Source organism: Camelus ferus, chromosome 3, assembly GCF_009834535.1.
Source record: "Camelus ferus isolate YT-003-E chromosome 3, BCGSAC_Cfer_1.0, whole genome shotgun sequence".
In the NCBI taxonomy this organism is placed as follows: Eukaryota; Metazoa; Chordata; class Mammalia; order Artiodactyla; family Camelidae; genus Camelus; species Camelus ferus.
This window is the reverse complement of record NC_045698.1, coordinates 98,403,292-98,425,897: the sequence shown is the minus strand read 5'-3', so window position 1 is coordinate 98,425,897 and position 22,606 is coordinate 98,403,292. Positions and strand designations below refer to the sequence as shown.

At 37.1% G+C, this 22,606-nt stretch overlaps 2 protein-coding genes across 4 annotated transcripts in view; both read right to left on the bottom strand.

Annotated features, from left to right (window-relative positions):
- Nucleotides 1-22,606, bottom strand: part of LOC102506344 (protocadherin alpha-C2) — a 135,909-nt gene that overhangs the window by 67,793 nt on the left and 45,510 nt on the right. The gene's annotated exons all lie outside the window — the stretch shown is intronic.
- On the bottom strand, nt 13,200-16,145 carry PCDHAC1 (protocadherin alpha subfamily C, 1). Its single transcript, XM_032476911.1, has one exon. It carries the CDS (start codon nt 15,654-15,656, stop codon nt 13,200-13,202), a length of 2,457 nt encoding a protein of 818 aa, XP_032332802.1. The 5' UTR covers nt 15,657-16,145.

Below are 22,606 nucleotides of genomic sequence, written 5' to 3'. Positions count from 1 at the left end.
TTTTCATTTGTGTCCTTATTCTGTTTCTGAACAAAACATGTTAAAATTTCCCATTCTGGTTTAGAGTTCTCTATTTCTCCTTGGAGTTTAACCATTTTTGTTTAAGGTAGTTAAGGATGATGTTACTAATGCATTAGAATTAATGATTATTTTATCATCTAGTGGATTGATTTTTATCATTACGTTATGTCACTATTTATATCTATAAGTCTTCTTGCCTTAAGGACCATTATAAGTGGCATTTGTATAACTGGCTTTATAGTTTTGTTTTGATGTTTACATGGTATGACCTCTTTCATCCTTTTATTTGAAACTCTTCTTTATTCTTTTAGTAAAGGTGTGCCTCTAATAAGTGACATATGGGTGTTTAATTTCTAACCAATCTGACCACCTTTGTTAACTGGAGTGTTTAGTCTGTTTATATTTAATGTAACTACTGATATACTTGGGTTTTAAAATATCATCTTACTATTTGTATTTATGTATCTTATCTATCCTAATTTGCCTTTTTCTGTTTCTCGTCTCTTATAGACTAATTAAGTATATTTTTATCCTATTTTTCTTGCCACTATTAACTTCTAAGTTACACATTTTAAAAATGTTTTAAATGAATTACCTTAGAAGATACAACATTCATCCTTGATTTATTAAAGTCTAGAATAATTTTTCACTTTCACCACTTCCGGAGCAATGCAATGGCCTTAGAACCTTTTAATTCCATTTACCTCTCTCCATATTTTTGTTATTATCCCCATATTTCAGTTCTTTTTATATTTTAAATTCTACTATGTATTATTGTTGTTGTTTCACTCAGTGAATATTTACCTCCTCTGCTTCTTTCTTTTCCTTTCCTTCCTTCCTAGATTTCTTTGCTTCTTCCTGGGAATATTTTCCATATAACTAAAGAAATCACTTACTATGTCCCTTAGTGCAGATCTGATTCAGACATATACCTTCAATTTTGTTTTGTTTGAAAGTATTTTATTTACTTCTTTTTCTGAAGGATGTTTTTGCTAGGTATAAAATTCTAGGTTTTCAGATGCTTTCTTTAAGCCCTTGAAGATGTCATTTCATTGTTTTCTGGTTTCCCCTTTTTCCCTTGAGATCTGAGTTGTTAGCCTTCCTATTCTCACTCAAAGGTAATGTTTTTTATTTTCTGGCAGTCAAAAGATGGCTCATTGAAAAAACTAATAAAATCAATAAATCTACAGTAAAATTTATCAAAAGGATATAAAAATACCAACCCTAGGAATGCAGAAAGAAACAGCATATGGCCCCTACAACATTAAAATAATAAGAAAGGGGGCAGAGCCAAGATGCTGGAGTGGAGACTCACAGCTCACCCTCTTCCACAAGTATATACCAAGAACTACATCTACAAACCCATCGAATCGCACAGAACACATACTGAATTCTGGCAGAGTGTCTCTCATTTTGAAATACAGGAAGATTCTTATAAAATCTGATAAACAACAAGTTTATACCATATAGCACAGGGAACCATATTCAGTTTCTTGTAGTAACCTGTGGTGAAGAATATGAGAATGAGTGTATGTATGTTCCTATGTGACTTAAGCATTGTGCTGTACACAGGAAATTGACACAACATTGTAAATGACTATACTTCAATAAAAATATATTTAAAATAATAAAAAATATTATGAACAACTTTAAGCCCATACATTATAACATTTAGATTAAATGTACAAATTTATTGGAAAACACAATTAACCAAATTGCATAACTTGAAACAGAAGCTCTGTATAGTTCTATACCTAATATAGATATTGATTTATAATTAAAAACATTTTCATGAAGAGAATTCTAGTCCAACAGGGCTTCCTTCTGAATTCTCCCAAATGTTTATGGGAGAAAAAAACACTAATTTACACAAACTTTCCAAAGAATTGAAAAAGAGGTACTACTTCTCATTTTGCTATATGAAGCCAGCACACTCTTGATACCAAACCCTGACAAAAATATTGTAAGAATGGAAAACTATAAGCCAATTTATATCATAAACATAGATTTTTAAAATTCTAAGCAATACGTCCAGTGATATAAAGAAAGATAACACATCAAAACGAACCTAGATTTATTCTAAGAATGCAAGATTGATTCACTACTAGTAAATCAACCAATATACTACTAATAAATCAACCAATATAAGCCATAATTTGAATAAAGTAAAAGGATAAAAATCACATGATCACCTTAATAAATAGAAAAATATGTGATAAATTTAAAATCCATTCATGATTTTAAAAAAAAAGAAAGAAACAAGCTCTTAGTAAGTTGGAAAGGGAAGGAAGTTTCCTTAACCTCATAAAAAGGCTCTGGAAAAAAGTCGAACAATGTATTTCATATTAAGTATTAAAAACTCTCTCTCTGAGATCAGGAGTAAAACAAGACTACCCATTATCATTGCTTCAACAATGCCATAAAACAAGAAAACTTTATGATTAGATAGTAAAAAATAAACAAGTAAAACTAACATTATTTGGAGACAGCAAATAATGTTAGTTTTATATGACAATATATGTAGAAAATGTAAAACAATATAAAATGTGAGATTTTTAAAATACATTTAGCAAGGACACTGGACACAAAGTTAATATAAAATCAGTTTTACATTTCTATACTTGCAACAAAAACTAATTATAAAATGAAAATTTTTAAATATTATTTAAAATAGCATCAGAATATCAAATATCTAGTGAAAGTTGTGCAACACACACTCATGAAAACACACATAAACTCTGAGAGAAAATAATAGATAAAATAAAAGGAAGGATATACCATGTTAATGGGGCCAGACATTTATGGACCTATTGTCATTATGTCAATAAAGCCCATTTTTAAAAAAGAATCAATAAAAATTCAAATAAAATATTGTCAAAACATCCATATGCCAAGTAAAATCAGAGCAAGGGTTTTTTTTGGGGGGGGGTAAAAATTGACAAGGTAATTCTACAATTTACACAGAAATGCAAAAGGCAAAAAAATAGGTAAATTAATCTTGAGGCAGAAGAACAATGTGGGAGAGTTTACACAATTGTATATCAATACATATTAATAGCTACTCTATTTAACATAGAATAGTACTGGCACAAGAACAGATAAATAGACCAGTGAAACAGATTAGAGAGTCTAGAAATAGACACAAATACATAGTCACTTAGTTTATGACAAATGTAGCACTGCAGAGCAATGAAAACGATGATATTTTTATTAAATCATGCCCTGAATATAGAAAATCAAAACGAATTTACACATGGGAGAAAAATGCATTTCAGATTCTACATTAAAAAAAACCCCACCAATTTCAGGTGGATTTAAGAATTTAAATGCGCAAGTTGAGACAAGAAATTTTCTGGAAACGCGGCAACCACTAATCACATATGGCTATTTAAACTTAAGCTTAAATTAGAAAGGATAAACCATAAAGTGTGATCGCCTATGAGAGGGGAGAAGGACTAGCGTGGAGGAACAGGGATAGTAGATGCCAGGCTTCTCTAAATATAATTTATTTTAAAAATTTATTTTGGAACAATGTAAATATTTCACATAACTATAAAAGAAATTAAATTTTAAAAAGCAAGCCCTAAATTTGAAAGCAACTTAAAACAAAATAAGACCACAACTTGAAATATGAAAATTACAAGAGGAAAAACCTCGTTGGTAAAGACAAATATACAGAAAGATAGTAAATCAACAATTTATAAAACTAGTAGGGAGGTTAAAAACAAAAGTAGCAAAATTATCTATATCCACAGTAATTAGTCAAGGGATATACAAAACAGTAAGAGGATGTCAAAAAAGATTAAATGTGGGGAAGAGAGAAAAAAAATGCAGGGTTGTTAGAACGTGTTTGAACTTTAGAGATCACCAACTTAAAGTAATCATATGTATGCATACATACATATATGGCTATATATAAACCTTATTTATATTACAAATAAAAAATCTATAAAGAAAAGGGAATCAAAAAAAAAAAAGCACTAAAGGTAGTTAACTGACTCACATGGGAAAAGAACAAAAGAATAAAGGAACAAAAAAGGACACCACAAAAACAATCCCCCAAATTAACAAAATCGCAATGAGTACATACCTATCAATAATTACCTTAAATGCAATGCATTAAATGCTCCAATCAAAAGACAGAGTGGCTCAATGGATTTAAAAAGATACCTATATATATGCTGCCTAGAAGAGACTCAGCTCAGCTCTAAAGACACACAGACTAAAAGTGAGGGGATAAAAAAAGTATTCCATACAAATGGAAACAAAAAGAAAGCTGGAGTAGCAACAGACTTTAACACAATGACTGTAACAAGAGACAAAGAATGACATTACACAGTAATAAAGGGATAAATCCAACAAGGAGCTGTAACAACTATAAATATATATGCACCCAACATAGGAGCACCTAAATACATAAAGCAAATATTAACAAACATAATGAAAGAGAATGATAGTAACACAATAATAGAAGGGAACTTTAATACCCCGCTTACATCAATGAACAGATCATCCAGACAGAAAATTGATAAGGAAACAGTGAACTTAAAGGACACATTAGGCCAAATGGACTTGACAGAACACTCCATGCAAAAGCAGCAGAATACACACTCTTTTCAAGCACACATGGAACATTCCCCAGGATAGATCAATGCTAGGCCACAAAACAAGCCTCAATACATTTTAGAAGACTGAAATCCTTTTAAGCATCTTTTCTGATCATAACATTATAAGACTATAAGGAAATCAACTATAAGGAAAAAACAGCAAAACAAAAAACCCCACAAACATGTGTAGACTGAAAAATATACTACTAATCAATCAATGGGTCACTGAAGAAATCAAAGAGAAAATCGAAAAATACCTGGAGACAACTAAAAACAGAAACACAATGATTCAAAATCTATAGGACACAGCAAAAGCAGTTCTAAAAGAGAAATTTACAGCAACACAAGCCTGCATCACAAAACAAGCAAAATCTCAAATAAACAACCTATCCTTACACCAAAAGGAACTAGAAAAAGAAGGGAAAAAACCCCAAAGTTAAAAGAAATCATAGACATCAAAAAGTAATAAATGAAATACAAACTGAAAAAATAGAAAAGATAAATGAACATAAGAGCTGGTTCTCTGAAAAAACAAATAAAATTGATAAACCTTTAGCCAAACTCATCAAGAAAAAAAGAGAGAGACCCAAATAAATAAAATAAAAAATGAAAAAGAAGTTACAACTGACATCACATAAATAAAAAGAATTGTAAGATAGTACTATGAACAACTATATGCAAATAAAATGGACAGTCTAGAAGAAATGGATAGAGCAAAAATAAACAAATGGGACTATGTCAAACTAAAAAAGTTTTGCATAGCAAAGAAATCTGTCAACAAAATGAAAAAGCCACCTACCAAATGGGAGAAAACACTTATAAATGATATATCCCATAAGGGGTTAATACCCAAAATAAGCAAAGGACTCATATAACTCAACATCAAAAAACAAACCACCTGATTAAAACATGGGCAGAGGATCTGAATAGACATTTTTCCAAAGAAGACATGCAGATGGCCAACTGATAACTGAAAAGATGCTCAGCATCACTAATCATCAGGAAAATGCAAATCAAAACCACAATCAGATATCACTTCATACCTGTAAGAATGGTTATTATCAAAAAGACAAAAAATAACAAATGTTGGCAAGGATGTGGAGGCAAGGGAAAACTTGTGCACTGTTTGTAGGAATGTAAATTGGCACAGCCAGTATGGAAAACACTATAAAGTTTCCTCAAAAAATTAAAAATAGAACTAGCATACAATCCAGCAATTCCAGTTTTAGGTATTTCCCCAAAGAAAATGAAAACACTGATTTGAAAAGATATATGCACCCCCATATTCACTGCAGCATTAACCACTATTAATAGGCAAGATATGGAAGCAATCTAAGTGCCTACCAATAGATGAACGAACAAAGATGTGGCATACATATATGGATAGATATAACACACACACACACGTTACTCAGCCATAAAAAGGAATGAAATCTTGCCATTTGCAACAACATGGCTGGACCTTGAGGGTATTATGCTAAGTGAAATAAGTCTAAGACAAAAAACTGTATGATTTCACTTATATGTGGAATCTAAAAATCAAATTAACAAACATAACAGAACAAAAACAGAGTCATAGATATAGAGAACAAACAGGTCGTTGCCAGAAGTGAGGGATGGGGCAGAGAATGAGTGAGTTAGGTGAGGGAAATTAAGAGGTACAAACTTCCAGGTACAGAATAAACAAGTCACAGGTATGAAATGTACAGTATGGGGAATACATTCAATAATAATGTAATATATTTGCATGGTGACAAGTGGTAACTAGACTTATAGTGGTCATTTTGTAATGTATAGAAATATAGAATTACTATGTTGGGCACAAGGAATTAACATAAGTGTAGGTCAATTATACTTCAGAAACAAACTCACTCATAGAAAAATAGATAAGACATGTGATTACCAGAGGTGGGGTTAGGGGAGAGGGGGAATTGGATGGTGGTTTAAAAAATCTTTAATTTTAAAAAGCAAGCCCTAATTGTGAAAGCAACTCGAAATAAATGAATCTGACTATATGTAGTTGGTGGCTTTACTACACAGAGATGAACTATTCCAAGACACTTCAAAACAGGGTAATTTGTACAAAGCCTAGTAAAATATACCCTACAAATAAAAAAATGGCAAAAATATTAAACTGTTACTGTAATCATATTGTTGGTGTGGTGTTGGCATTGTTTTCTTAGTCTGTATTTGAGTAGTGTGTGGTATTAAATTAGTAATCATGTTGATATAAATGAAAACCTGGGATTTTTGTCGTGGGAGAAAGGAGATACAAATGTAAGACTGACAAAAGTAGGTAAAAGCCTTATAGTTCTAAACTTGGAAAGATCAGTATGAACTTGTGATGTATTTTACCTTTTTAAAAATGCATAGCCCTTAATTCAGTAACTGAAATTACCTAGAAACACTGACTCAACCCTGTAAGAATAAGCACACCTATTGTCCAGATTATATTTCTAAATATCATCTCCCATAAAAAAGAATTGAAGGGTCCTCGGAGGATAGTTGGTTCCAGGTCTGAGACAGGAAATTGACAAGATGAACCTGGGTATTTGTAATATCAGAAAGCAGACATTCTCTTTAAAATGAATGAAATGAGCAAGGAAAACAACTGACAGTATTTTCTCCAAATGGTAAAATTTAAGATTTTGAGTAAGAATCATAATTTTGGAAAACTTGTGTCCACCACCGTGAGCTTGTAGCTTCCCAATACTGAAACACTGCCTGATGCGATCAGTGGTGGTATTGACAAATGTATAATAAAATGTGTCCACATTTGGAAGATCTGTATAGTTCAGTGGACCAATATTTACCAAACAACCAATAAACCTGACTTTTAGAAAGTATATAATGGAAGGGAAGGATGAATGGTCTAAGCATTTTAATAGTCACTTCGTAGACTGCTCAGTATTCAATTGTTACATTACATGAAAAAAAACACAAATCTAGAACTTACATTTAAAAAATGAGATACTAGTACACACCACCATAATGATGAAAATTTGAAAGGCTGGTAATACTAATTATTCAAGAATGTGGAGTAACTGGAACTCTCAAGCGCTGCTGGTGGGAGAGTAAACTGAAGCAACTAATTGGGGAAACTGTTGCCAGTATCTGTTAAAGCTAAGCATACTCATACCTCATAGCCAAGCAATTTCTACTACTAGCTCCACAGTCAACAGAAATGCAAATGTAATTGCACCAAAAGACATGAGGAAAATGTTCATCGCAGAGTTGTTCACAGTAGAAAAAAATAAACTTGAAAAAATGTCCATCAACAGAAAAATAGATAGATAAATGGTGGTATATTCATACAATGCAATATACAGCAATTTACTGGATGGATTATTGCTATGCACAGCCAGCCTGATGAATGTCCCATGTATAATATTGAGTGAAACTAGCAAGACACAAAACATAATCATAACACATGATTCTATCTTTATGATGTTGGAACTCATGACAACGGTCATGCCTCAGAAGCCAGTCATTATAGAGGAGTGCTGAGGGGGGTTGGGGATGCTGCTAAAGCACCTCTACCTCCTTACCTCTGTGGTGATTACATGATTGTGTTGCCTTTGGATTATTTCTCAAGAAGTACACGTATGATACAAACTTTTATGTATGTTATACTTCAACGAAAACTTTATAAAATAAGATTTGTGTGAAGCAGCTAATACCACACTTAGTGGAAAACTTTCAGCCTTACACCCATACATTACAAACAACAAAACCTGAAAATCAATAAGCTGAATAAGAAGCTAGAAATCAAGTAGCAAATTGAATACAAAGAAAATATGAAGAAGCAAATCATGTTAAGAGCAGGAGTCAGTGAACTAGAAGGCAAATATACAAGAAAGAGAATCCCAGAAGCCAAGAGCTAGTCCTTAAAAAGGCTAATATAATAAGCTACTTCCAAGTCTAATCAGGAAAAATGAGTGGTGACAATATCTTCAGGGTTCAAAAGAATATCACTACAGGTTCCGTAGATGTTAAAAAGATCACAGAGGACATTATAAGCAACTTTATGCCAAAATACTTGAAATTTTAGATGAAATTAACATATTTCTAGAAAAAGAATTTATAGAAATGAAACAAAAATAAAAATATGAATGTCTATAACTAGTAAAGAAATGTGATTTCATGATGTAAAACTTCACCACAAAGAAAATTCGTGAATCTCGTGAATTCACTAAATATTTAAGAAATCTCACCAATCTTAACAAACATGACCAGAGAATAGAAAAGAGAGAGAGAGAGAGAAAAAAAAACCACTTCTAACTTGTTCAATAAGGCTAGCATAACGCTGACACCAAACCCTTACAAGAAAGGAAAATGACATGCCAATCTCAAGGGATGAATATAAATGCACAAGTCCACTATTAAGATGTCTTACCTGGTTGTTTTTATTTAGTATGAACATGTTTTGATTCTAAACAAAACAGCTGTAATCTTTGCGTAAAGATTCTAAAGAATAAACATAATGTGCCTGAATTCACAGTACATTTTTGAGGCATGTCAATAAGCTCTGCTGTGAAAACAGTGCGTGTGTATATATATATATATATATATATATATATATATATATAGCGACCAGATGGCTACAGCCAACAATTTGGGTTGGGACGGAAAGGTTTTTCTCTTTCTCCTCAGCACTAGAGATTACATGATTGCATATTCATTCCTAGATTCCAAGGCAAGTTCCAGATGAATATATAACGACCTTCTGTGTTTATGGCATGAAGAAGAAATTCTTATCCTAACTCTTTTTCATAAATGCAGTACAAAAGAGACATGTAATTTATTTACATCCTGAACCATTCTCGCCTCATCAATTAAAATTGGGAACAAGGTGAGTAACCACCTTTATCATTTAGTTTGGCTTTAAAGAATAATCGTTACTAATAAATTCCTTGCTTCCCATACTTTAATTAGAATCCCAGATTGTGATCTATATTCATTTGATGTTCTGCCAAATGCTATTTCTGATATTCATATTATATGCATTTCAGCAATGTAAAAACCTCTTAGCAATTTAGTCTATTTTCATCCCAACCCAGCTCAGTGTATTTAGTCTCTGAGATATTATTGTTTCTCTCTAATTGCAAACATTGAAGGCAACAAAAATCAATAGGTCATTAACATTATCAGACATGTCAAAACTTTCCCACTTATAATTTCCCAGGCATTGCTCTTCTTTTGTCTACTTAAATTATGATGCTCTTTTTCTTTCCTTTTCACTAGGTTGAGGCTTCTGTCTTGTACAACAAATATTACTGTCCTGCCTATATATTTTTAAATCTGAATATATTTCATATTCCATTCACACTTCCTTAGTTCCTGCACTCTAAAGTTTTTCAAAGTGTGGTTATCAGCTTCAAAGTCAACATAGACATAATAAACCATCCAATTAGCCTATGAAAAAGCCTACTTAGAGAAATATAAAAATGTTAGCAACTAAAAACACCTAGAATGCCAGAAACATTCTACCACTCTTGTTAACAAATGACACTGCAAAGGGGAAATATCTTATACCCCACATATCCTGGCAAAAGAGAAACTGCTCTAACTCCAGAAGAACAATACGCTAAGAAAATCTTGATGTGTTCAAAATATAATTTTCAAGTGGAATTTTTCATAAAGTCAGTGTACACTGTTTGCATTTTTGCTACATTAACATTTATTATCTTAAAAATTGCCAATGCAATTAATTTTAAATAGTAAGTAGATGTTTACATCACAGTGGTACCATCTCAGATACCAATCTAAAAACTTAAACTGTCCATCAAGAATCTTAACAGAAAAGACTGACATGAGGCTCATGCTGTGTACTTGTTGCACAGTGGATCAATTTTGTTTATACCTGTTAGATATTATCAATAGGAGAGATATAGATAAAACGTTCTCCTGAATTTCTTAAGCTGATTTTTTTTAGCATTGTAAACTCTGCTAACATACACTGTAAACTAAACTAAGACAGAAGGGCTTAGAATCTCAACAAAATATAAACACATATGCATCAGTTTGATTCTGCATGACTCAGTCACACAGTTAAAATTACAAAATTGCACACTTTTCAAAGGATATATGTTTCATAAAACTCAAGCAACAAAGATTTTCTTTCTAGACTCCTGTAGTTGTTCTTACGGCATTCAATGAACACTGTAAGAAGCATTCTTTTCTAAAGAATCAAGATTGGATCAGTCTGCAATTGGGCAGAAAGAATAAATTAACAGATGCCTGTGTTGAACTGCAAATACTCTAGCTTTACGGAAGTTATTTTATCCATGTTTTTATGCATCAAACTTTCTATATATATATATATATATATATATATATATATATATATAAGGAATTATCCAGCCCACAAAAATGAACAGATAATAGACTACCTAAAAAGTGAAATACCAACAATGATGGAAAAAGATTGCTCAGCGGATGAATGAGATGGCACAACATTCCTGCTTCATCTAAACAGTGTGTCTCTGTTACTTTGCTTAGTAGTCAAATTAAGTTTAAAAATTCTGTGGCAGGGGACATTTTCCTCTGTTCTTAGCTATGTATTTTTTTCCTTTTAAGAAGATAATTTTCCTTCTAACTTTCAGATCCATTGGTCTTCCTTTAATTTACTTATTTTCCTTTCTAATTGAATCAAAATGGGCCTCTCAACCAACTCCTGACTCCCAAACTTCACAGACATTACTGGTATTCGTATCTCGCCTTGTTACAGAAAGTGATGAAAGGAAAGTAAATGGTGACTTTTCTTAATAGGAAGAGATATTACACATTGTGTTTTGATATCTGAAATACTAACATCTTGTGAACCAACTTTCTCCCTTAAAGTGAGCTGTATTTAAATTTTCATTCACTGTAATCTCCCACTGTGATGATGTGCATCCCTACTAACCACTTTGTCATCAACAGGAGCTGGACTCATATTTAGCCCCAGAAGACAGCACTGAGGTTTTTCATGTCAGCTCTAAGACCAGAAAATCCCTGTTATGTTGTTTCATGATCATATATCACAAGGAAGAAAATAATCATTGAAATAACATATTTGAAAATGGCCTTTGAACTGTTTCCTATATACACACATAAAGTAGAAAAGTAAGTCAGAGTCTTTCCCTCTAAATTGAACAGTGTTACCACCTAATTCACATATTCACAAATTGACTTATGAATTCATTCAGCAAGTATTTACTAATCATATAGTATATACTGGATTCTGTTATATCATGTGAGAATATTAATTATGCAAAGTTTTAGTGGATGCAAATCTATTTTATTTGTAGTTAACATCATTATTTGAAGAATAACTTACAATCCACTTTTACCCTTATTGCTTTGAATAGCAAAACCTTCCCTTCTCAAATTTCTGCACACCTCCTTCCCTTATATCTGTGATCTCTATGAGAAATCAGAAAGTAGTATTGTAAAATTGCTATCCCAACTGCTCCCATTCAATTCAGAAAGTTTTAAAATGCCAAGGGCCATTATAGATAAGGTGCAGTAGTTGAATAATTTTTATTAAATGCATTACTCTCAAATATGATATTTCCTTATTTCTAAGTATACTGGCTTCTAAAATAGGAAGAATATTCAATCCACACTGAACGGACTTTGAATGGTAAGAGTACCTCTGAACACACAAATGTTTCTGACATAATTACTCATCTGTCCTCTTTATGAAATATATCAAGAACACAAAATAAAAGGTTGTCAAGTCCTGTACCAATTGTGTTATCCTCTTTCTGTCAGTACAAATAGGTATTTTGAAACATGCCTATAATTTCTACGTACTTACAAAAACTATTCACTATGTTTTGGTGTATCATTCTCAAAAAAAGACTACTTTGCCAAAATGCTTTTCATTGTAAAGTACAGTCTAGAGAATATACTGCATTTTATATAATTCAAGATCCAATTCAAATGTCATCTCTACCACAAAGCCTTCTCTGATTCCCTCCTCCCTGCCTAGATGTTCTCTCATGTTTTCTCTCCCCCTTCTTTGAACATCCATTGCGATTTATTTTTACCTGTTTTAGATTATCATCGTTTTTAAATTATGTATTGTGACGGCTTGAGGAAACATCTCATCTTCCATGATACTAAGTTTGCATTATGCAAAGACTCTTACATATTTTTCATTCCTACTTTAGGTATCATAATGCCTTACACATCACCATTGCTCAGAATACTTTTTTGAATGAAGAGATATTTGCTTTAAGTAATTCCTTAAAGAAATTCCCAAAAGGAATTATTTAAAGACGTCTCGGATCATTTATTACTCGTACCAGAAACTTCAGTGCTTGATTATTTTTAATTTTAGACCTAGATGCTAAGTTACTTTTACTGTGCTTTAATAGGTTTGAATTTCTTACCCTGGTTCCTCAAAAATACGCTATAATCTTGTTGAAGCCAACAACAGTCTTTTTTTAATACTTGTGTACTCTCAGAATTCTTAGCACGGTGGGTGCTAAGCAAGAGTGTTCAATCCAATGGATTAAATATTGCCAAAGGCTCATCTAAGAAACATTTCAGAAAATAGTGGCCACTTCCTGGTCAAGGTACTCAAATCCCATAAAATTTGCTTACCATGGCATTGACATTGGCGTGGTCCCCTTTCCTATTCCGAATCTGAATACAGGAAATTGGCACACTCAGTCCTACACCAGTGGCCACATTTCTCAGGTTAGCAGCACCGTATTCCCCACGTAACAGCAAACTATTGTTATCAGAACCAAGTCCCAAAGAGGCCCGATAGAGATAGGTCTGAGAAAGTCTCTCCACTGTAGTGACATCTATTGTGGCTGATGTCACGCAAGGATTGGAAACCATCTTGTTTCCACATCTGGACTCCTCCGGAGAGTGACAGCAGCTTTGAGGGCAACAACCTGGGCTCTGGCTCAATTTGCTACACACAAAGAAAAGTGAGCACCCCAAAAATAAAAACGAAACACAGGCCAGGGCAATTATTAAATGCAGGTTCTGGGCAGAAAGGTGCCCTTCTATTTCCCAGGCATCTTCAAAGTCTGGAAGGACCTGAGGAGCAGAGTTGCTCAACAGTACGCCCAATGTGACAGAGGTAGAAAGTGATGGGTCACCATGGTCCCGAACCACTACCACCACCCTCTGTTTAACTGCATCAGTGGGAAGAACCAAGCGAGCAGTACGGAGCTCTCCCATACTGGCTGAAATTCTGAAAAGGCTAGAGTCAGAAGCCTGAGAGATGTGATAGGAAAGCCAAGCATTAGAGCCACTGTCTGCATCCTCTGCTACCACTTTTGTGACCAAATGTCCTGTTCTGGCAGAGCGGGGCACAATTTCCACTGGAACAGAACCATTTCTGGGCAAAGGAAACAGGATGACTGGAGAATTGTCATTCCTATCTACCACAAACAAGTTCACAATCACTGTTGCACTTCTGGGAGGTAAGCCACCATCCCGGGCTTCCACTTGGAAGTGAAACCCCCTGAGCTGCTCAAAGTCAAAGGCAATTTTGGCAGAGATAGCCCCGCTGGATGAATCTACTGCCACCAAGCTAGAGGCTGCCTGCCCTTCAGAGATAACATCCAACAGCTCATAGAAGACAAGGCCATTCTTTCCCAGGTCTGGGTCCTGGGCAAACACGCGTCCTAGAGAGGCCCCAGGGCCATTGTTTTCAGCCACAAAAAGTTCCTGTTTCGGTTGAGAAAAGCTTGGTGTATTATCGTTGATATCAGCAACTGACACAATCAGTGTCCTGCGAGTGCTAAGCGGGGGCGAGCCACCATCAGAGGCGGTGATCAGGACTTGGTATTCACTGACCTGTTCCCGGTCCAGCGGCCCATCAGTTAGCAAGCTGTAGTAGTTGTCAAAGGAAGACTTCAGCTTAAAAGGGCCTCCAGTGGACATGCTACAAATGACCTTACCATTGGGACCGAGGTCCTCATCCCTTACACTAAGGAGAGCAATCACTGTGCCAGCGGCGGCGTCCTCGGAAACCGGACTGGAGAGAGTGAGGAGGTTCACCTCGGGGGCGTGATCGTTCACATCAGTCACTTCCACCAGCAGTTTGGCAGTGCTGGCTAGACTGAAGGCGCCTTCGTCTCTGGCCTCGACATATGCCTCCAACAGCATTTCAGGCGGACCTAGTGAAGCAGCTACCCGCACTTCCCCATTTCTTGGGTGCACGTGAAAGTAGTGTCGCAGCTTTGCTTGCGTGCTGTTACTTAAGAAGTACCGGATTTCCCCATTGGAGCCTTCATCCGGGTCCGAGGCTTGAACTCGGAATAACACAGTCCCGTTGGGGGCAGTCTCTGGCACCTTGGTGCGGTATACTGTGCGCTCAAATACAGGCGCATTGTCGTTTGTGTCCACCACGATGATGGTGACTTGTGCGTCTCCAGAGCGCACCGGCAGCCCGCCGTCCTGAGCGGTGAGCACCAGCTGATGGGTGGCACGCTGCTCCCGATCCAACGCTTTTTCCAATACCAACTCCGGGTATTCGCTGCCGTCGACCCGCGACCCCATGTCCAGGCGAAAGTGCTGGCTGGGGCTCAGGTTGTAGCTTAGCACCCCGTTGCTTCCCTCGTCGGCATCTTGGGCATTAGGGAGTGTAAAGCGGGCTCCTGGCATCAGGAACTCGGGAATGTGCAGCTGCACGTCGCCAGCAGGGAAGTGAGGTGAGTTGTCGTTGGTGTCCAGGACGTGAATGCGCATCTTGTGCAGCTCCAGCGGGTCCTCGAGCACCAGTTCGTATGTCAAAACGCAGGCAGCTTTGGCCCCGCACAGCTGTTCGCGGTCCGCTGGCTCTCGGACTACCAAGCTACCGCTGGCCAGATCAACCCCGAAGTAGGGCTCGCCGTGGCTGGAAAGGAAGCGAAAGTTCCTCAGGGACAGAGCGGCCGCTGACAGCCTCAAGTCCTGGGCAACATTGCCTACGGCTACGCCCCGCTCGGTCTCCTCCGACACTGAGTACTCGAGCTGTCCCGCTGCAGAGCTGCAGGAGACCCACAAGCATAGAACCGCCACCTTCCAGCCCACCATCCTCCCTCCCTCTCGGCGTCTTCGCTCCGCCAGCGGTGACCCAGGATCATGCTCCGGACTCCCGGAGAGCACTAGCCGCGATAAAGAGCGAGGGCCGGCCGGCCGCGGCTGCCGGCTGGGGGTGCAGAGACCGCCGACGTTCGCCTTCTGAATACCGGAATTGCCCGGGGCTGGCCGGCAGCGAGCTACGATTGCTAGACTGGAGGCTTGGCAGCCGTCTGGGAAAGCAGAGCCCGCCGGGTGCGGAGGAGCGCAGCGCCGCCTAGGGGTGCGGGGACGAGGTAAACCGCCGGGGCCGGGGAAGCGCGACCTCGGGGGATCTCGCCCCCGCCCGCTCCCCCGGGCCGGGCAGCGAGCGCGGGGCGGGGCAAGGAAGACGCTCCGAGAAACTGTCACATCTTCCCTTAAACGGCGTTTCCTAGGACAACGCCCTGAGACTGCCCTGGTTTTAACGCTTACAGCCTCTGCCTGAAGACGGCTTGTAACGGGCCTCTCGTCAAACGTCCGGTCCCGGGCGCTCGGACCACCGACTCCCTACAGCGCGCGCGGAGGGGGCGAACTCCGAGAGGAACGGAGGCGGAGGCGGTGAGAGGCGGCACCGTGATCGTGAACTACTACGCCTTCGAGCCTTAAGGAAACAGGAGCTCCCAAACCAAGTACTATGGTACATTCCGTGCTGGATTCTCAGCCTCTCCGCTGTGGGTTAAAGTCTCTCCTTCATCTTAGTATGTCCCAGGAGCCACCAAGATTTCAATAGAGGCGACCAGCGAGGGGCAAATTGGGAAACAGTATCGTCCTCAAGCTTCCCCGGGACTCTGGCTTTCCGAGACACCAGAGTGGGCGAGCGCAATTCCGGGTCTACTACGTTCGTCCCGCTTTCTGCGGGTCAGCAGTTTCTCTTTCCCCAGGAGGCCCTACTGGGAGTGGTTTGCAAACGTCCCTTGACGCTCCGGATGAAAGAAGGGGTTAGGAACCAGTCAATATCAAGCACCAGAAACTCAGAAAGGTGAACAGCTCACTCCTAAACAGGACGTGCAAAGTGGAAGGGCAAGGAAATACTGAGATACTCTCCGGAGTGTGACCAGGAAACTATCCTATGAACTTGCTCTCTGTAAATATTTAGAAAACAGCAATGAGGTAGGTTAAGAACAGGCTTGATAGCCCTCATTCTCCTGCTTTGTTTTTAGCGGGTCTTCTGCATGGAAATCGAGACAATGATCAGTTCTACGAAAAAAAAACATCTATTTGCTATAAGAAATACCTCCAAATTCCACCTAACACCCTACAGCCAGGGGCTTTCCCTGAGGGGGAAGAGAGCTGAAAAAGAGACTCTTTTAAATGACCGTTAAACACTAAATTCCTCACTCAAGTCCTTCGTTTAATACAATTGTAGTGTCCGAAGCCTCAAGAAGCAAAATTTGAAAGACAAAGGCTGAATATAGATCAAGAATTCAAGCTATCAGGGCATTATATTTTCTGGTCAGAAAACTGCCTAAAAGTTATTGATAATTATTGAAGCTGAGTACTGGATACATGGGGATTATTTACATAATTCTCTCAACTTCAGTGCTTACAAATGGAGCACTAAATTGAACATTAACTATTTCTCTAATAATTTTTAAATTGTCAGTTAAAATGGAGTTGGGGCAGGGGTAGATAGGCAGCTCCAGCTTTCTGGTCTTAAGACTGAAAGTAGGATTGGAAACTTCAGTGCACCACTAAGAGCCAGCCACCTTCTCTGAACATCACAAACCCATCCCTTATTTCTTCCAAGGAAGTAGGGCAGGCTGCCACATAAGGCAATGTAAGTAGTAAATACCCCTGACTAATTTGTCTTTCTGAATTAAGGAACCAAAATATCACTGACACCAAGACTTAGATAAAGTTAAAGCAAGAAACATGTCCGCCTACTGAAGTGTTAAGAAGAGGCATAAGCACAGCCATCACTGGGGATCCTTGTTAGGATGTGAAATAACTCATAAAAATTAAATTTATTCCTCACCAAATTTCAGAACAAAACTAATTATCTACTTCAGCGCCAGAGATCAGGACTGGCATTTCCTCATTTTAATTTAATGCTGCCAACCAAGCTACCTGCTTTGGGGTAATAAAAGGCTATACTTTTCACTTTTCCATTAGCAGCTTATGAAATGCACCTGGAGAGATGTACATAACTTTTGAAAGGCCCCTGACTTTTAGATCTGCAATCAAGCTTCTCATTACACTGGGTTTAGGAATTCTGAAGTACATCTAGGAGGACAGTATGCGTGGGTGTGGATTAGCGAGTGGGGAGAAGGAAAAACTCCTATTGAGAATCAGCATGGAAAATCTTGACGAAAACTCTTCCCTACTCACACACTTCCCAGACACCCTTTGGCTTCCCTTTTCTCTCATTTCTGTTTAAACTGCCACTGATGTTTATTTTCAAAGGGTTTAGTTTGTCTCAGGAATAAGTGGACAGCACTAACCTAGTGGAATGTGTCCCACCATCTGCCTCCCTATCTTTAGGCATAACTGAGATTCATGGGGAAGCAATATTTAGGAGATATTGAGATATTTGGACATCTCAAAGACGCAGAAGTCTCAAGAATTTTTCCTTTTGTGTAAGATGTCTAGGTGAACCTTAAAATTATAAATTAGCAAAACTTCGCTTTAGCAGAACCTTTCCTTTCTAATATTTCACTTTGCCAGTTTATGGCATTTTCCATAGTTTCTCCTAATTCAAGCATTTTCAAGCCTGTAATTCAGTGCAAGTACAACTTTAAGTGGACTCGGTGCAAAAACGTTGTTCTGATTTCTGTTTGGGCTCTACTGTCAGGACTATTATTATAAAGCTCTCCAACCAAACTCGGCCTTAATCTGTAAATTCAAAAGATTTCTTGCCATTGTGCATAAATTCATATTAGAGATCTTGAAGCCAAACAGGAGAATAATCTGAATACCCACCAAAGTGTTTGTCAGCAAAAGGCTATTATACTTTAAACAAAACTTTCTTAGTGCTTAAGATTATTCCCTGGGAGTATTTTATGTACTTATGGGAACTAAATTAAAAGTCTGGACATCACAAACACATTAAGCAAATTTTTATCCTGTAAAATAGCTTCATAAAGGGTCCAAATCAAGTCTAATAGATTGGGAGTTCTTTGAGGGTAGAGATCTGTATCACTCAATTTTGTTTCTTAAATATCCAGCTAAGCTCTGGGCATGTAAATTAAGTGGCTAAAGCACTCTGCATACACAACAGCCTGTGTCAATCATTGTTAGGTTTTTTTTTTCCTTACTTGAACTCCTTACCAACAGCAAATTACTATAGAATTCCTTTCTCAGGTTTTTACTACCAAGGAATTAGTTTTTCTCAATAACATAATATATAAAGTATCTTTGACCTTTCTTCATGAAACTTCACTCTGATTAAGTATATGCTGTGTTTACTTACTACTTTTTATAGCTATGTATCAATTTTTCTAAAATTACCTTTTTATAAAATCTTATTCTATTTCATAATCAAAGTGGAGCCCACACAACTTAAAGTCATACTCCAGATTGGTCAAATCATATCCAAGAAGAGGCGATCTAGCCCAATCATTCCAAAAACTACATATCAAGTAATAGAGTCTAAAACTGCATCTGGTTCTTTAACAGCTGCATCACATAACTTTTTTTATCATGGACTGAAAACTAAAATTCACATCTATTTTTCCCTAGTTGCTATTAAGCCACAGATCAAATAGTTCTAGACTTTTATACTTAATTTGTTTTAACTCTGATTTGCTTAATGTCATTGTGAGAATAGCTAGCCAATCTGGTTCACTCACATAATATATTTTACTTAGATCAAATTTCACATTCCTACATATTTGGTAAGCAGTCACACCACATCGTTCTCTGAGCTGCAGATGAAAATTTTCATCAATGGTGGCTGAAAAGGAAGGCTTGCATCCATTACCAACCACACTGCCTGACATCAGCTTATTAGGAGTGCCTAACCTAAAATAAAGATCTGACAAAGATACTATCAACATTCCCCAAAAAGGAATCCTCACAAATCTCACATTATATTATAGTTTCAAAAGAAAATATTACCAGATCACCACTATGACATATACAGTTAAAAGAAATTTGATAAAAATTTGACAGCTATCACACACACACACACACACACACACACACACACACACACACACACTTGGCTGTCTTCATTTTAAATAGTAAAGCACCAGAATTATTCTCATGGAAAATCATGACCATAATAGGACACTTCACATCACGGCTATTTTCAGTACTGACTCTGATACTCTAGACAACACAAGATAAACAAGTGTGTGTGTTAGAAAGGAGGATAAAATAGATGTTAGATGTTAGATAAATATATGTTAAATTTATAGGTAATATAATTGTCTACTCATAATTCCCACAGAATTAAAGAAAAAAATAATTAGAACTAACAAAGAGAGCAATGAGATGATTCGTTTAAATTTAAAAAACACAGCTTTCCTACATACCTGCAAAAATAACTAGACAAAAAGTGAGATTTCTATCAATTATCAATAAATGAAAATGGACATTATAATGTTTCTTCTCCTCCATGAAACCTACCAAAAACAACAAAAGAACAGCAAACAAAAAAAAGTTCCATCTTTGATGAAACTCTTTAAAATGTCTGAACTTCAACCATAGTATATATGAAGAGAAGTTACCAAGTGCCATGAAAATTGGGCCAAGATGTGAGAAAAAGCTGAGAGAGGATTCCTGCCACTGAAGACCTGGGGAAGAGCCAGTAGCCTGGAGTTTTCCACAGTAGTGCTTCACACTGAAATATAAAGCTGTTGATCCCTTGTTTGGGACAAAACCATCTAGGTACATAGTGAATCAGACAGGACTCTCCCATAATCCTGTTTGTAAGCACAAAATAGGAGAGAAGGCAGGACTGAATGTGACCGTGAGCAGAGGCATCATTATTTCAAGAGTGAACATAAGGATATGGTAAGGTTAAGAGAAAACTCTGGATGACAGATTGCTTTCCAGCTGCCAGTTCTCACTAGTTGGAGATACGTAAAAGCTAAGGTACACACGAACCACTCTAACAAATGATAAATAAGGAAATGTTCACGTTGGTCCAGAGCACAGCTGGCCCATCCATTGACAGGCTCCACCTGCAGGTAGCTGGTCCTAAATGAACCCCTCTCAAAAGATAAAGAGTAATAGAAAAAGAACCAAAATTGAATCAACATAAACATAACAAGAAAGAAGAAAATAAATATGAAAAATAACAGATAAGAATACACACCTGGAAATTTTTACTACCAAGCAGAAAAATATTTTTTGACTAGAGACCTCTAGTCAAGAGTCACAAAGCAATCTTAAAGGGTCTCAGAGAATTAAGAACTCAAAACAGAGTTACAGAACTCCAAGGAGAAAATGAAAAGGCCACAAGAGACCATGAAAACTGAGGTGATGCAATTCAAGAAATAAATGGGAGAGAAATATAAAATCATAAATAACAGAATATAGTAACAGATACTAAAGCCATATTAGAAAAAGCTGAACAGGCTCTGCTTGGTACACAGTCGAGATCAAGAAGCACTTAAGAAGGCTGAGAAAAATCAATGCAAAGAACAAAGAATTTAAAAGAATTCAAGGGGAAAGTATGGCTTTAAAACACAGGAAAAGGAGGTCTAACATATTCCTAATAGATGTCCTTAAAGAAACCAAACACAAGGAAAAGAAAAAAGAATCCAAAGACATCATTTAAGAAAAATACTTGAGATAAAAGTAAACTTCAGACTTCAACTTTCAGCAACATAAAGTCTAGCTTGTCTTTAGCTGGTGGAGTACTTGAAGGCAGCAGGCAGGTAGTAGAAGCAGTTTTCTCTGATTCAGAAAGAGGGGTATGCTTTATCTATCAGGATTTTTTAAAATTAGTATGATATACACTCAGAATTCCAGTTTCAGCTTCAACGTGTAAAGAGCTTAGAACTTGTCACTCCTTTCCATGTAATAACAGGCTGGATACATGACTTTTCCTGAACCCATAAGAGAACTGAGATTACAGGAAAACTCCCGGAGAGACAAGCAAATCCAGAGAGTCACAGCCAAGCTTTGCTTACATGGAGCAGAAGCCACTAGAGCCAGAGACTGGTAGGAAACACGTCAATGGAAATTTTGACAAATTGCTGGAGGCTGAGTTGTGGACTCTCTTAAGAGTGAGAAACCCCTGGAGGTCACAGTCATGAGCCCTGTCCTCCCCGCCGCACACCCCACTTTAATTAACAGGCTTTACTTTCAGGAATCTCACAAGGTTCTCACAGTGAACATCCAAGAAAGATCCCCTTGTGATTCAAGCAGAAAGAAAGAGTAATCCTTCTGAGATATGCCCAGAGGCTTCTCCTTTCTTCTTTTTAAAAAGCAATTATATGAAATAATATGTATAAATGTTGAGCCTATAATATATAGAAGTGAAACAACTTTGCAAATTACAGTACAAAGGAGGTGGATGGGAAAACAGCTGTATTGGACAAGGAAATGACACCAGATGGTAATTCGAATCGACAGGAACAAATGAACAGGACCAGAAATGGCAAATAAGAAACACTATGAATACAAAATTATTTTCCTTTTTTTCTCAGCATCTTCAAAAGATATAAAATTATATAATGCAATAATTAGAACAATGTACTGTTGTGCTTGTAATATATATAGATGTGTACTGATTTCCTGCAGCTGCTGTAAAAAATTACTACATATTGGGTGGCTTAAGTCAGTTTTTTTCACAGTTCCAGAGGGGAGAAGTCCAAACTAAAGGTGTTGGGGAGGCTGTACTCCCTCTGGAGGCTCTAGAGGGGTCCCATTCCTTGCCTTATCCAGCTTTTGGTAATTATTTGCATTATTCCAGTACCTGCCTTTAACTTCACATGGCTTTCTCCTCTGTGTCTGTGTCTTCCTTTCTTCTA